We start from the raw sequence: 15,125 nt of genomic DNA on the forward strand, positions 1-15,125 counted from the left end.
TTTTTTTTTTTTTTTTTTTTTTTTTTTGAGACAGAGTCTCGCTTAGTCGCCCAGGCTGGAGTGCAGTGGCGCGATCTCGGCTCACTGCAAGCTCCGCCTCCCGGGTTCACGCCATTCTCCTGCCTCAGCCTCCCGAGTAGCTGGGACTACAGGCGCCCGCCGCTTCGCCCGGCTAATTTTTTGCATTTTTAGTAGAGACGGGGTTTCACCATGTTATCCAGGATGGTCTCGATCTCCTGACCTCGTGATCCGCCCGCCTCGGCCTCCCAAAGTGCTGGGATTACAGGCGTGAGCCACCGCGCCCGGCCCCCTTTTGATTTTTCTAATGTGGTTACTAGAAAAGTGATAGTTATGGATATGGTACACGTTTCTACAGCGCTATAATGGTAGCATCAGCCAGCATTCAATACGCTTAACTGGGTATCAGACCCTGAGCTTGAGCTTAAGGATATTATCTCATTAAATAATCACAGCCACGCCTGAAGTGTGTCTTGCTATTCACATTTCCCAGATGAGGAAAGTCAAGCTCAGGGACATTCATTAACTTGGCCAGGGCAAACAGTAAGTGACAGAGCTAGAATAGATCCTGGATCTGATTCTCCCAAAGCCTGCACTGTTAACAAATCAACTACACGTAGAGCTTAACTGGAGCTTAATGACAGTGACTTTTGTCTGAAGGTGCCTTCACTGGAGCTTAATGACGGTGACTTTTATCTGAAGGTGCCGTGCACACATCTAAAACATGCTCGCATCGGGAATCTGTCACAGAGCCTTCTTCTTGGGTGATTTTATTGGGTAACACAAAGAGAAGACGCCTTCACTTAGCAACGTGTTTCCCAGCACTTGTTTCATGGGGTCTGTGTCAAGTTGATGGAAACCTAATGCAATGGGCTGGGATCTGGTTGCTGTGCATGGTGCCGAAGCGGCTCCTCTGTGTGCCCTTGAAACAGACTTGGATTCATACAGCTTTGTTTGCTGCTTTCTCATTGTTCCCAAGGGGCAGATCCTTTATGCAAAGCCTTCCCTCCATTTTTGTGAAATAATGTTAAAGCCATTGGTTCGTGCCATTGACCGTGTCTGCCTCCCTGCCTTTCCCTCTTGAACTCACTGCTTGCTGTAGGGCTGGCAGTGCAGGGGCGTCAGCTGCCGGATTCCGTCCTTATCTTGATCAGTTCCTCAGCTGCCTGTGATCTAGATAATGTCTCTTGGTATCTTTCTCTTGGAGTTGCTGCTCAGTCATGAGCCTCTTGCTCTCTCCCTGTGTTTTTTTTTTTTCTTCTCTGCCTGCTCCTTGAATATCTGTATTCCCCAGGGGGTGCCTCACACTGCACTGGTGGTTTGTGATTTTCAGATGAGGCTGGGGGCTCATAGATGCCTTTGAAAATTTACTGAAAGCTTAGAGCTAGGAAAATGCACAGAGACACCATTCTGTGTATAATCTCACAATGTTCACAGATTCCCTGAAGCTCATTCATAGACTCTCAGGGCTTCACAGATCCTAGGGTAAGGTGAAAGTTCTTATTATCTCCCTAGGGCAACTCTTCTAACCTTTAAAGGTAAAACATCACCTTTATGCCAGTGACTCTCACACCCAGATTGCCAAGCCGGACCTCTCACCGGAGTGTCAGTTGCCTGATGAGCACCTCCGTTCAGAAGACCTGTAAGCCGCACAAGCTTGATGCAAAACCCAATTCAGCAGCATCACTCCAGGTCTCCCCAGCATCTGCTGGTCCTGCCTTTTACTCTGTGTGATGATGAGTGGTACTGCTCTGTTCCCAGTCACCAAAACCAGAACTCCAGGAGCCATGCTGGTTCCTCCCTGACCCTCACCCACCCGCCGAGTCACTGATGTCTTGGATTTTGCTTCATCTGTCCCATTCCATAGCGATTTCCCGCTACCAAGATACTGGTCTGTTAGGATGTGCCAAGCATAAGTTTTGTATTCATATGATTTCATTTAATCCTCACAAGAATCTGGTCAGGTAAATTTTGCCCCCTTTATTGTTACAAATAAGGAAACATACTTAGAGACATAATTTGTGTGAGTCGGTGGTGGAGTTAGGATTTGAACTCAGGTCCACTTCAACTCCAAGTTTGTCCGAACTACTGGCCCTGCGCCTTCACTTCTCTGCTCTCCCAACTCTGGGCTTTATAATTTAACTGGGAGACTTCCTAGCTGCGTGGTGAACATCTTTTTTGGGTAACACTGTCAGAACCCTTTCACCTTCCCTGAGCCGTAGGCTTCACTGATCTCCTATTTTCCAGTTCTTCCCTCTGCTTTTCCAGTGGAGGTTCTCTCATTTCTATGCCCCCCCTGCTTCCTTGGGCTGTAGTGCCGTGCAAGTTCCCCAACTTTCTTTCTGTCCTCGTCTCTAAGCATAAACATTTATTAAAATGTTTAAAAATCGAGTTTGATATTAATAACTTCAGGACTGTTACCTATGCTAACAAATGTAGGAAATAATGGGGAAAGCAACAGTTTGAATTGTTTCAGGAAGTTCTGATAGGAATCGGCCTTGGCCTTCATTAAAATGAATACAGGGCTAGACCTAGCATTTTCATCACCCCGCTGCTCTGTGGCGCCAGGAAAGTACGTGATGACGACTTCACATCCCCGCTTGCCCAGTGGGGTCCTGTGTGTGGTTGCCACCCCAGCGTCCCTTTTCAGTTGCTCCATTTTCACCCTCCAAAGCCTTTCATTTTGGACTGTACGAGGTAAGCTGGCTGAAACAGGTCTTGCCATCACTCATGCAGAATGGTTTTGAATTCTGGTCTCAGTGTTTACTGGCTCTGAGATCTTGAGCAAGTTATTTAACTTCCTTGAGCCTCAACTTCCTCATTGTAAAATAGGTGAGTAATCACCTGAGCTGATATTTAGTGACTGATAGGGCCTGGGCATTAACCAGTTGGAAGGGATGTGGCCCCTGCCAGTCAGGCATTTGTCTTCTGGTTTCTGGGTCAGCTGAGGAGAACTGGGGTGTTCCAAAGGAGAGGCCAGAGGGAAGGAAGATCCACTTGGGACAATGTGGCCGTGGTTTCTGGGAGTCTGCCAGCATGGTAACAACCTTGGTGTTGGTGGGCACCTTGTTTCCATCAGCCCTGATGAGACGCCGCTGTAGTTAATATGGAACATTGCTCCCACTGTCCCCTCTACCTCATAGGAGGCCCTGGTGTTGATTCTCTTTTGCGGCTGTTGGCTCAGTCCTTGGTCTTCTCTTTGTGGGGATAAAGTACATGATTCTCCTTTGCTTTCTCTCTGTTCTCTCTCCCTGCATTGTGTGTGTGTGTGTGTGTGTGTGTATAGTATGTGTGACAATGTGTGTGTGTGCCTCTCCCCCCTCTCGCACATACATCTTTTACTATGATTGTCCTTCAGGTTGTATCCAGTGGGGGTGAAGATCAAGGGCTAACTCCGCAAAGGTGAGTCTTAGCCCTTGATCTCCACCTTAGCTGAGTCTAAGGCTGGCATTCACTGCCCCTGAGGAGCTAATCCACACTGATGCCCACGTCTGCCCCTCAGGCGCCCCTGTCGTACCCATCCCACCTGGGAATTAATCCAACACAACAGTGTTGTGAGTGGCATCACACTGCAGCCTAGGACTGGACCAAGCCCGGCCATCTCCTTGCCGGGGACATGTGTCACCCCGCTTTTATCTGATGTTTTTCAACACTGCCTAGTTATAGGAGGCCCCAGGGGGAAACGTCTCTCAGATCTTAGAGATTTCTCTGCAGAATGAAGTTGGATATATCTCTACTTGGCCGTCCCTTTGTGGTCTGGTTCTGAGCAGGACTGACCCGCCTTTCTAGAAAAGTTGGTTTTAGAAAAACTCTTCAAGAAACCCCCAAGATAGCAAACGTGAAGAGTCCTGCAGTGTATAAACATGATTCAAGGACTGGGAAGAAAAACCCTCTAATTAAACGGAAGTGCTATAAAAAGCTCCCTCCTTCACTCACCTCTGATTAAAGAGTGCGTGTAATTTTAAGGTGAAGCAGACAGAAAATCCAGAAGGCCTGGGCGGTATTCAAGTAGAAAAAGACACGCGCATGTCCCATTAGGCTCCCTGAAATGTACCCTAAGGAAGCACACTTAAGGAGGTACACTGCATGCAGAAATGTGCTTCTGTGTATCTCCATTTTCAACTTCTCTTACCAGACTGGAGCTTCCCTCACCTCCTTGTCAACACTTTCTTCTTCGCCTGCACCTCCTTCTGTCCATCATTCCCTGGGCATCATCCTTGACATCCTTTCTCTCACCTCTTCCCACACCCCAAGTATACTCCCTGCCTGTGTTTCCCCCATTTGAAGAAATCGTTCAGTCATCTGTACTCTTCAAGTGTTCCTTCTGTCCTTTGAGTCTATGGAGCAGTGCTGGGAATGTAGCAGACACTCTGTAAATACTTGCTGAACCAATAACGGAATCCTCCTTTTCCTCTTCACAATAAACTCCAGAGCACGCGCTGACTGCCGGCACCAGTTCTCACCATCCCTTCCAACCCGCCTTTGTCGCCTGTCCCCACTGGTGTCCCTAGAATGAGTCTCTCTGAAGTCCGAGGCTGCCTGAGACTTTTCTCAGTCTGCATCATCCTCCCCTTCATCTCAGCAGAGCTTGACACTGCCCTGTCCCTTTCCTGTCTCAGCGACACGGCAGGACGTTCTCCCTGGTCTCCTCCACTGTTTGGTTATTTGGGGCATCAGAAGCCTCCATGTTTTCATTTGTTTATTGTCAGTCAGGACTGTCTTTTCCTTCCCCTTTCTTCCGCCCTCTGAATAAAGCACCTGCTTTTCCAAGGTTCTCTTCTTGGCTTCATTCTCTCTATGAGCTCATCTGTATCAGCGGCTTCAATGACGCCATCTATAGAGTCATTCCCACGTCTACGTGGCTAATCTCGGCCTCACTTCTGGACTCCAGTTCTGGATTCTAGATGTCGATTGAATTTCCTCGTATGGATTTCTAGTAAAAGTAAAAGTGACATAGTCTACGCTTCCAAAACAGCTCATTTTTTTTCTAACTCCTTAAGCAAATTAATTTGCTTGTTACTACTTCTGCCTGTCCCCTGCTGTGTTCCCAGTTAGTGAGTTTCAGGACTCTGGCATCATCTTTGAGTCCTTCCTTAAATCCAGTGGCCTGAACCTTCCTATATTCTTGAACACTGTCCTTTCCTATGCCTGCCCTGTTTAGGACCTGACTGCCTCACTCCTGGTCTTTTCACCCCTAGTCTCTCCCCATTCTCTCTCCAAATGCTGACTGAACACCCACCACATGCCACCCTGGTCCGCCCTGTATATACCGACATGTGGAGCAGAGCTTCCTCAATCACTTTCTGAGCCTGGCACCATCTGCTCAGAAATATTCATGTGTTCTTCATTGGCCACTCAGATAAAGAATGTGGAAATGATACATTCTGAGCATTTGTTACCTAGCAGGCATGTGAGGTGGGACTTTCTTACCTCTGTTTATTCTAGAAGGACTCAGGCTTGGAGACATAAATTGATGTATGCATGGTCTCAGAACTTGTCAAGGGTAAAACTGGAATTTTGCTATAGCTTTCTGGCTCAACTGCAGTACAGGGCCTAAATTTCAGTCCCTTAGCCAGGTGTGTGGGACCCTGTGCCACATGGCCCTCTACTCTCCTGTGTGATGGTCAGCCTATGCCACACACGTGCGGGTGACTTCTGGTGCCCCTCTCAGCCCCAGTGGAGACCCCCATTTCCTATTGCCCATGGCTGCCTGCTGATTCACTTCTCTGTTCTTTGGTCACGCTGTTCTTTGCATCCAGTGTCAAACACACCCTCGCTCTCTGTCTAAGTTCCATATCCATCCTCCCATACTCAGTACAAAGAACTTGTCTTATTTCTCCTCTGTCTTTCCAGAGCAATCTCTCCATCCCCTGAATCCTCACTGGACTTAGTAGAAAATCCCCTGTGGTTATAATGTATGCTGCCCTGGCCCTCTAGGGACTTAGTTCCCTTTTTTTAAGCATTCCCGTAGCATCCTTTAGCACCGCACCCCGCCACCTTTTGAAGTTCTAATAATTTTATAATTAGTTAAGTATCCATGTCTGCTTCCCATAACTAGAATGTTAGTTTCCTGAGGACAGGGACTGGGCTGTCTTGTCCTAAGTGTTCACCTGTGTGACACCTGTTTGGCTCTGTGTCCCCACCCAAATCTTATCTTGAATTGTACTCCACTAATTCCCACATGTTGTGGGAGGGACCTGGTGGGAGACAATTGAATCATGGGGGCAGTTTCCCCCATACTGTTCTCATGGTAGTGAGTAAGTCTCATGAGATCTGATGGTTTTATCAGGGGTTTCCACTTTTGCATCTTCCTCACTCTCTCTTTGCCTGCTGCCATCCATGTAAGACATTACTTGCTCCTCCTTGCCTTCTGCCATGATTGTGATGCTTCCCCAGTCATGAAACTTTAAGTCCAATTAAACCTCTTTCTTTTGTAAATTGCCCAGTCTTGGGTATGTCTTTCTCAGCAATGTGAAAATGGACTAATACACTGTGTCTACCTCAGTGCCTGACACGTATTAGATCTGTGATGAAAATTCATCAAATGAATCACCTAATGTCTTGTTCCTTCTCTTGTAGACTCTAGGTTACTTGCAGGGGAATGGGCACATCTCTTTCATCCCTTTCCTTCCTGTATCACCTGCAGCATCTAGCTCTACATCTTGCTAATAGCAAAAACTCATTTTCTACCTTGTAGAATGAACTATATTGAAGGCCTTGAGAGTCATCTCCTCATCTGGTATGAAGCCAAGGGTATCCCAGCTAACACTCATTATGCTAGAACAAGTTCCCCCTCCTCTTACAGCTTCAGGGAGTTCCATGGAACCACTTGAAGCTCTTCCAGTATCCCTGCTCTCTGAGCTTATTGAAGAGCTCTTAGAGGTGAGGAGTCAGCACAGAGACCATTGTCAGTGCCACTCTGTCAAGAGCCCATTTTTCAGCATCTCGCTAACTCTGACATTTCACATCTCATTCTCTTTCTTCTTGCCAAGAGCCACTATTTCTTTATGGTCACCATGTTCCCTCTGTTCCCTCCTTTAAAGCTTTCTTGACTCTGCTCCTCTCATTTGCTCTCTTCTTGGTGTTTGGCTTTGAAGCCCCAACTGTTCACATGCAGTTCTAGGATATCTCTCCCCACCTATAGCCATGCCCCTTTTCCCTAAGAGTTCCTGCCCTGCCTGTAGGCTGTGGCTTCTCTGGAGGCTGTTCTGGGCTGTCCTAGCTGAGCTGCTGGAATCCCTCTGCTCATCCTTTTTCTTCCCCTGGCACAGTGCCACCTGCTATCCTTTCTGGGCATCTTCCTCTTGCTGTCAAAAAAAAAAAAAATACCGACAGAGAACTACTTAGGTGAAGGCTGAGAGGCTGACACCATAAAAATATTATTAGTTGGCCTGAGAGAGTGTAATAAAGGGAGTTTTATGAGGTATGACAGCTTTCTAAAGTTAATGAACCATCTGGCATTACGTCAAACAGACAACGAGCTTGCCAGGAGCTGGCACTGGTGCCCAGCCCCATTCGGGCATGGAGGGATTGACCTTCCCCTCCTTACCTGGCGGCCGCATTTGCTGTTTCTCCACAGTGAACTCAGTAAATGGGAATTCTTGGGTAGTGCAGAGTCTGAGTCTATTCCCTCTGCCCAGTATCTCTGTTTAGAACATACTGCAGGAGTATCCATTGTACCAAGAGGGGTAGAAAGGGTCAAAAGAAAGCACGAGCCTGGCTTCGAGCAGCCTGCTTTGGTAATGTATCCCAAGGCCACAGTACAAAAGTCAACAATACATTGGACAGAAGACACCTTAATTGGAAACTTCCTTTGACTTAGTGTGAGAGGACAAGACACAACCCCAGTGTGGATGTTTCGCTCATCAAACAGGGCCCAGCACATGCACCAGCCAGGTGCCCTCTTCCATGCAGTCAGCACCACTGCTAGTTTGGGGTCTTGACTAGAGGTCCAGCTTTGGCCCACAGTTGCCCTGGGTAGGCCTGACTGACTCAGGGATGATCTCTGTTGGCTTCTCCTAGGTATGCTCCACCTGTCTCCGGTTTAAGGGAGCATGACCCATGTGGCCGCATTTCAAGAGCACTAGGGTGTAATCTAACCTGTGAGGCCAATTGTAAACAAGGGTTATTTAAGTAGCTTCACCAAGTATCACACTACCTGGTCGTATTATCTTCTCACAGGCTGGTGTGAATCTCTGAGGCAGCCATATAAGTAAATAATAGGCTAGCAATGATAGCAGTTAACCTCTATTGAACTCCTATTATGTGGCAGGCACTGGGGGAAGAACTTGGCACAGGAACCTGCCTACCCACAGCAACCCTAGGTAGTAGATACTGGTATTCCCATTTTGCAGATGAGGAAATTGAGTCTAAAGAGTTTAAGTAAGTTGTCCAAGTCACATAGCTCATAAGTGGCAGGGCTAGGATTTGAACTCAAGCTGGTCTGAATCTAAAATGCCTCTTTATCTGAGGCAAGAGGATTGCTTGAAGCCAAAAGTTTGAGACCAGCCTGGGCAACAAAGCAAAGCCCTGTCTCTACAAAAAATTTTAAAAATTAGCTGGGCATGGTAGTGCATGCCTGTAGTCCTAACTACTATGATCTCACCTCTGCACTCCAGCCTGAGTGACAGAGCAAGACACTATTTCTAAAATAAAATAATAAATACAAATAAAATACAATAAAAATAAAAGTAAAATAAAATGATAAAACCTGCTTTTTACCCACCAGTGAAGCTTGTGACCATAGTACAAATACCACACCCTTGAGCAGCTATGGAATTCTGGGTTACAGGGAGATTGTTAGATTTAAGAGATTATGGTGTGAAGTGCTAGCTCTGTTACCCTAAAGGATAATGCAAACAATGAATGCTTTCTTCCCATTTCAGTTTCTTCATTTATAAAATAGGCACGTGCCGCCGGGTGCAGTGGCTCACACCTGTAATCCCAGCACTTTGGGAGACTGAGGTGGGTGGATCACGAGGTCAGGAGTTCAAGACCAGCCTGGCCAAGATGGTGAAACCCTGTCTTTACTAAAAATACAAAAATTAGCCAGGTGTGGTAGCAGGTACCTGTAATCCCAACTGCTTGGGAGGCTGAGGCGGGGAATTGCTTGAACCCAGAAGGCGGAGGTTGCAATGAGCCAAGATCATGCCTCCTGACTCCAGCCTGGGCAACAGAGCGAGATTGTGTCAAAAAAAAAAAAAAAAAAAAAAAAAAGCACGTGCAAAAAACATACCCCTAATATTTTTAAAACAAATATTTTCACTGAAGCTGCCTTTCACTGCCACCACTGCCATTGCCACCTACGGATGTTCCTGAGCAGTTGGAAGTTCCTTGTCTCCTCTAATACTTTAGTGTTTAGGGTCTTTGAAAAAATATATATACATTAGATGAGAATATAGGGAAGTAGTAATCTATGACTAAAGTTATTTGTCCAATCTGAATTTTTTGTTTGTGTGTTTGTTTGCAGAGAATGGCAAATCCGTTCATTGGAAGCTGGGAGCCGATAAGGAAGTCTGGGTGTGGGTGATGGGCGAACACCATCTAGATAAACCCTATGATGTGCTCTGTGATGAAATTATTGCTGAGAGGGCCCGGCTGAAGGCAGAACAGGAGGCAGAAGAGCTCAGGTATGCGACCTGCAAACCAACCAGAGACTTAAAGACCCTCCAGACGTTAGAAAACATTGCAAACACGCCCCTTGCTCACAGTATCTGGTGGGAGAGTGGGGTTGGGTTGGAGGGTCATGAAAGTCATTTTGGATCTCTTTGGAAGGTTGACTTAGGCTTTTGGTCTAGAGACCTTTTGGATCTCTTTAGAAGGTTGATTTAGGCTTTTGGTCTCAAGTCTTTGATAGCACTAAAGACCTCATGAAAGTCTTTAGTGCTGTCAAATCCGCTGCTTCCTCTGCCTGCTTGTCATTCCAGTTTTGATCTGTATGAGTGTGTGAGTTCCCCAGTGAACACCTGTGGCTGCACTAGAGTCATGTGAGAGCAGTGCAGGCCGACGCAGCTGAGTATCTGGAACATATGTGAGAAATGCAGTGACTGTGCAAGCTTCAGGTCTTTCAAGGAGATCACTCAGATACAGGCGGCTGGATAATCAGGCTCTTTAGGTGCCTACACAGTGCAAGGTACTGGGAATTCAAAGAGAAACAGGGAGCTTCCAGTCTAGGAGGAGAAGTAGACAGATGCACAGCTCACTACGGCCAGTGCAGGCTGTGATTTGGCTATAATGAAGGTATACACAGAGTTTACCAAGCATAGGTGGGAACCTATCATTCCGATCCACAGACGAGATGAAATCTGAACCAAACCTTGAAAGGAGTGGTTTTCCAGCTACAGAAGGCCAAGAAGGAAAGTGCAGGCAGAGGGCTTAACCAAAGCCCCTAGACTTGACTATGGATGGTTCTTTGGGGAATGATGAGGTCTTCTGAGCATTTGAAATACACTTGGGCAACTGCTTCAGAGGCCAGATTTGGGAGTTTGGACCTTATTCTGTGGACAGTGAGGTTTTTCAATAGAGAAGTGATATCAACCGCAGATGTAGGAAGGTAACTCGGAGGGAAACTGAGGCAGGTGATGGCACTCCTCTGCTGGGTAGCTGGGGTGCTCTGGGTGTCCTTCTCTGGCTCTGGGCAGTGATGTTGACAGCATTACTCTGAGATGCTGAAGTGGAAATTGGGACAGACATGAGGACCACAGTTTAGTTCCCAAGGGCTAGGGATGCAAAGCAGACTCTGTGGCACAATGGATGGTGCATTGGACTTTCAAGGGCTGGGATGCTGCCCACTAGTGCCTGTGACTTTAAAACTATCAATGGACATATGAAGATAAAGGAATTATTTAATGATCGATGGGAAGGAGATGGTATGTTCTAATAGGTTAACTTGTAAACCAGGAGTTGGGCAGACCGGGATTCAGATTTTGGCTGTACCACTATGTGGTCTTGTGTGAATTACAAAATTTCTTGGAGCTCTTATAACAAAGTGAGGATGACAATGCCTTCCTCATAGGGTTGTGATGAGGATGAAGTTAACGTCTTTACACTGAGGGAAACTGAGGCAGGTGATGGCACAGGGCCCAGCATGTTAGAAGCGCTCAGTAAGTGGTGTCTGTTACTGGTTTTCACGTAATTTGAATGCCGACATCTGCTTTGGAAAAGCTCTTTCTGTTGAAGAATGGTTTTTGAGAATGTTACTTTTGTCTCTCTTCAGAAAAACTCACTCTGAAGAATTCACCAATAGCTTGAAAACAAAATCACAGTACCATGATCTGCAGCCTCCAGATAACCAGCACACTAAAGACATCTGCAAGACAGTGACAGAGAAGGAGGAATTGGAGCAAGGATCTAGCCCATCCCCAACCCTGGAGGACGAGAAAATCCGAGTGAGTCCTTCCTGTCTGTAGGTGTGCGGAATTTCATCACGCGGGAGAAAAAGCTATTGAGGCCACTGAGACCACTGTGGCTGAGTGTTAGGATCCTCCACTGGCTTTCTTGGGAGAAATTCCTCCTAACTTTAAGGTCCTCTTGCTCATGTCCCTTGGGGGATTTACCTTCCCTGCTACTTCGTGAGAAATAAAGCAACCCTATTTCGTGAGACTGAAAGTACCAGGCGAGAATGCTAGGAATGCAACTTGGCATTTTAAGATATTTTCAGGTTCTCCCCATTGCTGCCCCATTATATGTCTTCTGTTACAGCAGAGGTTGGCAAACATTTTCTGTAAAGTGCAACATAATAAATGGTTTAGGCTTTATGGGCCATGCCGTCTTTCTCACAGCTATACACAAATGAATGATCATGGCTGTGTTCCAATAAAACTTTATTTTCAAGGACAGGCAGAGGGGCAGATCTGGCCTGTTCACGATGTAGATTACTTTCTACCGAGTCTCCACCTTTTTGTTGCCGACTCTAAGTATTAGTGCTCGTTTGGCTTCATTGGCTCTGCCTGTGACTGCGGGGACAGTTACTTCCCCAACATAATGAAATTTTATACTCAGAATTGGTATGAATTCTCTTATGGTTCAGGTGGTTTAAAAAACTCAAACATAATTTGCTGGTTGGATTATAGTTTGGGAGAACAATAAAACTATATTATGAAGTACCTTATTCTGCCAGGAATTTAATTACAACTGAGAATTAACAGGGATTTACAGTTGTTTGATTTCCATTCGTGTCTCCAGCCCTGCAGCACTGGTTGTGTGTGCTTTTGACTTCTTTGAGGCTATCAAATGGGAATACAGATATCTCCTGCTTCCCTCTAGGGCCTAGTGAGACTCTGATAACTAACACGGTCAGGGGGTTATTCCACAGCAAAGCACACTGCTGAGTGTCTCATATGATCCTTACAATAACATGAACTAGAGACATTTGTCCATTTTACAGCTGGGGAAACTGAGGCTAGGTGTGGTTGAGCAACCTGCCCAAGGTCTTATTCCAACCCAGGTCTGCAGGACCCCCAGGCTATTCCTTAAATAGTAACTATTAACTCCTTAACTCTTAACTCTCGTATTTGGTTGTGTCGTTAATATGAGGGCTATGAAGAAGCTTTTTATGAAGGGCTACAAATATGAGGCTCAAAATATTTAAGAAGAAAAAATTCTAAATTTGGTTTTTCATCTCAGGATCAGCCCTGGGCATGCTTCCCACATCCTCAGCGAGGCCTCCATGCCTCCCCAGGCGTGCTTTGCACTCAGCATGGGTAACACCAGACTCCCCCAACACAGCTCCCTTTCCCACACCCATAAAACCAAGAACAATAGCAACAACAAGAAAGCTCCTTCCAGAGTATTAATTATGGAGCTGAGTGTGGTTGCTCACATTTGTAATCTCAGTGCTTTTGGAGGCCAAGGCAGGAGGATCCCTTTTGAGGCCAGGAGTTCCAGACAAGCCTGGGCACGATCCTGTAGAGATAGTGAGACCCCCATCTCTACAAAAAATAAAATAAAAATAGCCAAGCATGGTGGTTCATGCCTGTAGTCCTAGCAACTCAGGAGGCTGAGGCAGGAGGATCAATTGAGCCCAGGAATTTGAGGCTGCAGTGAGCTCTGATTATACCTCTGTACTGTAGCCTAGGCAACCGAGTGATACCCTGACTCTTAAAAAAAAAAAAAGTTTTAAGTATGTATGCTTATCTCTGTGCTTGAATTACAGTACTTTTTTAGATCTTTTTTTTCAAAAGTAGGACAGAAGATTAAAATGGAAATTAAAATAGATACCACAGTTATTATTCTTTAACCATCTCATAAATATTATATTGAGAGTGGCACTGTTCCATTCCTTAGGTGCCTGCTAAACTGTCATATGGAAGGAGATGGGGTCAGTGGAGAAAGAAACAATTAGATACAAGGAATACAGAAATAGATGGGTGGCAGGTTTTTATATTTCTGCTTTTTATCTTTCCCCGTGTCAGAGAAGATGCTGTCAGGGGCTGCTGTGATATTTGCTGAAGTTCACTCTGACAGCGGGCCACGCAGCGAGGAGGCTGATCTTCACAGCTAGTGTGAGCATTTAAAGAGGTGTCTACTACCTCTTAGACAATTGACTCGATGGTACATTTACATTTTTATTGTAAGTTCTGTATATGTCACTATAGTGGCCTGAATATTTATCCCCCGAAATTCATGTCCACCTAGAACCTCAGAATGTGAGCTTATTTGGAAATAGATCTTTGCAGATGTAATTAAAGTAAAGGATCTCAAGATGAGATCGCCCTGGATTTAGGGTGGACCCTAAATCCCATGACAGGTGTCCTTATAAGAAGAGAGCCAAGGGAAATGTGAGAGAGAGTGTACTAGTCTGTTTTCACGCTGCTGATAAAGACGTACCCGAGATTGGGCAGTTGACAAAAGAAAGAGGCTTACTGGACTCACGGTTCCACGTAGTTGGGGAGGCCTCACAGTCACTGTGGAACGTGAAGGGCACGTCTAACATGGCAGCAGACAAGAGAAGAGAGCTTGTGCAGGGAAATTCCCCTTTATAAAACCATCAGATCTCATGAGACCCACTCACTATCACAACAACACCGTGGGGAAGACCCGCCCCCATGATTCAACCGCCTCCCACCAGGTTCCTTCCACAATACATGGGAATTGTGGGAGTTGTAATTCAAGAGGAGATTTGGGTGGGGACACAACCAAACCCTATCAGACAGAAACACTGGGAAGAAGGCCGAGTGAAGAAAGAGGCAGAAAGTGGAGTTATGCTGCCACAAGATGGGAGCCACCAGGAGCTGGAAGAGGGAGCACAGCCCTGCCCAGCCTTGATTTCTGACTCTAGCCTCCAGAACTGTGAGAGAGTAAATATCTGTTGTTTTAGGCCACCAAGTTTATGGCCATTCCTTGCAGCAGCCCTGCATAGTGAATGCAGTTACTTCTCATTGACTTTCTCAGAAATGTTTCATTATGCTACCCTAATTATTAAATAGTTATTAAAATGGAGAAGCAACCATTTTAGAGAGACAGATCTGCTTTCTGGAAAACCAAAAAAAAAGTTGAATCCTGCATCCCTCACCTCCTCGTGCTGTAGCTTTTAGCTCTTGAGTTTCTCCCGCTATAAAAAGGGGATAAACCATCTATTTGTTAGGCAGAATAATGGCAAATATATCCACATTTAGATCTCTAGGACCCACGAACACGTTACTTTACGTGGAACAGGGGACTCTGCCTCTGGGACTGAGGTTAAGGACCTTGAGATGGAAGATTATCCTCGAATATCCAGGCAGGCCCAGCTTAATCGCATGAGTCCTTAAAGCAGAGACTCTTTCCTGGTTGAGGTCAGAGGGAGATGTGGCTATAGAATAATGACAAGAGACATGTGATGTTCCTGGCTTTGATGATGGAGGAAAAGACCATGCGTGAAACAAGGAACGGAAGCAGCTTCTAGAAGCTGGAAGAGGCAAGGAATCGGATTCTCCTTGAGTCTATGGAAGGCACGCAGCTCTGTTGACACCTTGATGTTGGCCTAGGGTTGGGTCTCTGACCTACCGAAATGTATCCTAATTTGTGTTGTTCAAAAGCACTGAGTTTATTGTAAGTTGTTACAGCAGCAATGGAAAACCAATACAATCTGGTAGGATTTTGTGATGAGTAAGTAAGGTATTGTATTA

The 15,125-nt window shown here is 45.9% G+C and overlaps 1 protein-coding gene across 5 annotated transcripts in view; it reads left to right on the forward strand.

Moving 5' to 3' along the window:
- The window catches only part of SH2D4A (SH2 domain containing 4A), an 84,551-nt gene that overhangs the window by 10,276 nt on the left and 59,150 nt on the right, over positions 1–15,125 (forward strand). For all 5 annotated transcript variants that reach the window (XM_025395040.1, XM_025395038.1, XM_025395042.1 and 2 more), the window contains 2 exons: positions 9,488–9,647; positions 11,234–11,405. In XM_025395040.1, coding sequence (XP_025250825.1) covers positions 9,488–9,647; positions 11,234–11,405 — 332 coding nt within the window. The remainder of the gene's footprint in view (positions 1–9,487; positions 9,648–11,233; positions 11,406–15,125) is intronic.

The sequence above is a fragment of the Theropithecus gelada genome, chromosome 8 (genome assembly GCF_003255815.1).
Source record: "Theropithecus gelada isolate Dixy chromosome 8, Tgel_1.0, whole genome shotgun sequence".
Lineage (NCBI taxonomy): Eukaryota > Metazoa > Chordata > Mammalia > Primates > Cercopithecidae > Theropithecus > Theropithecus gelada.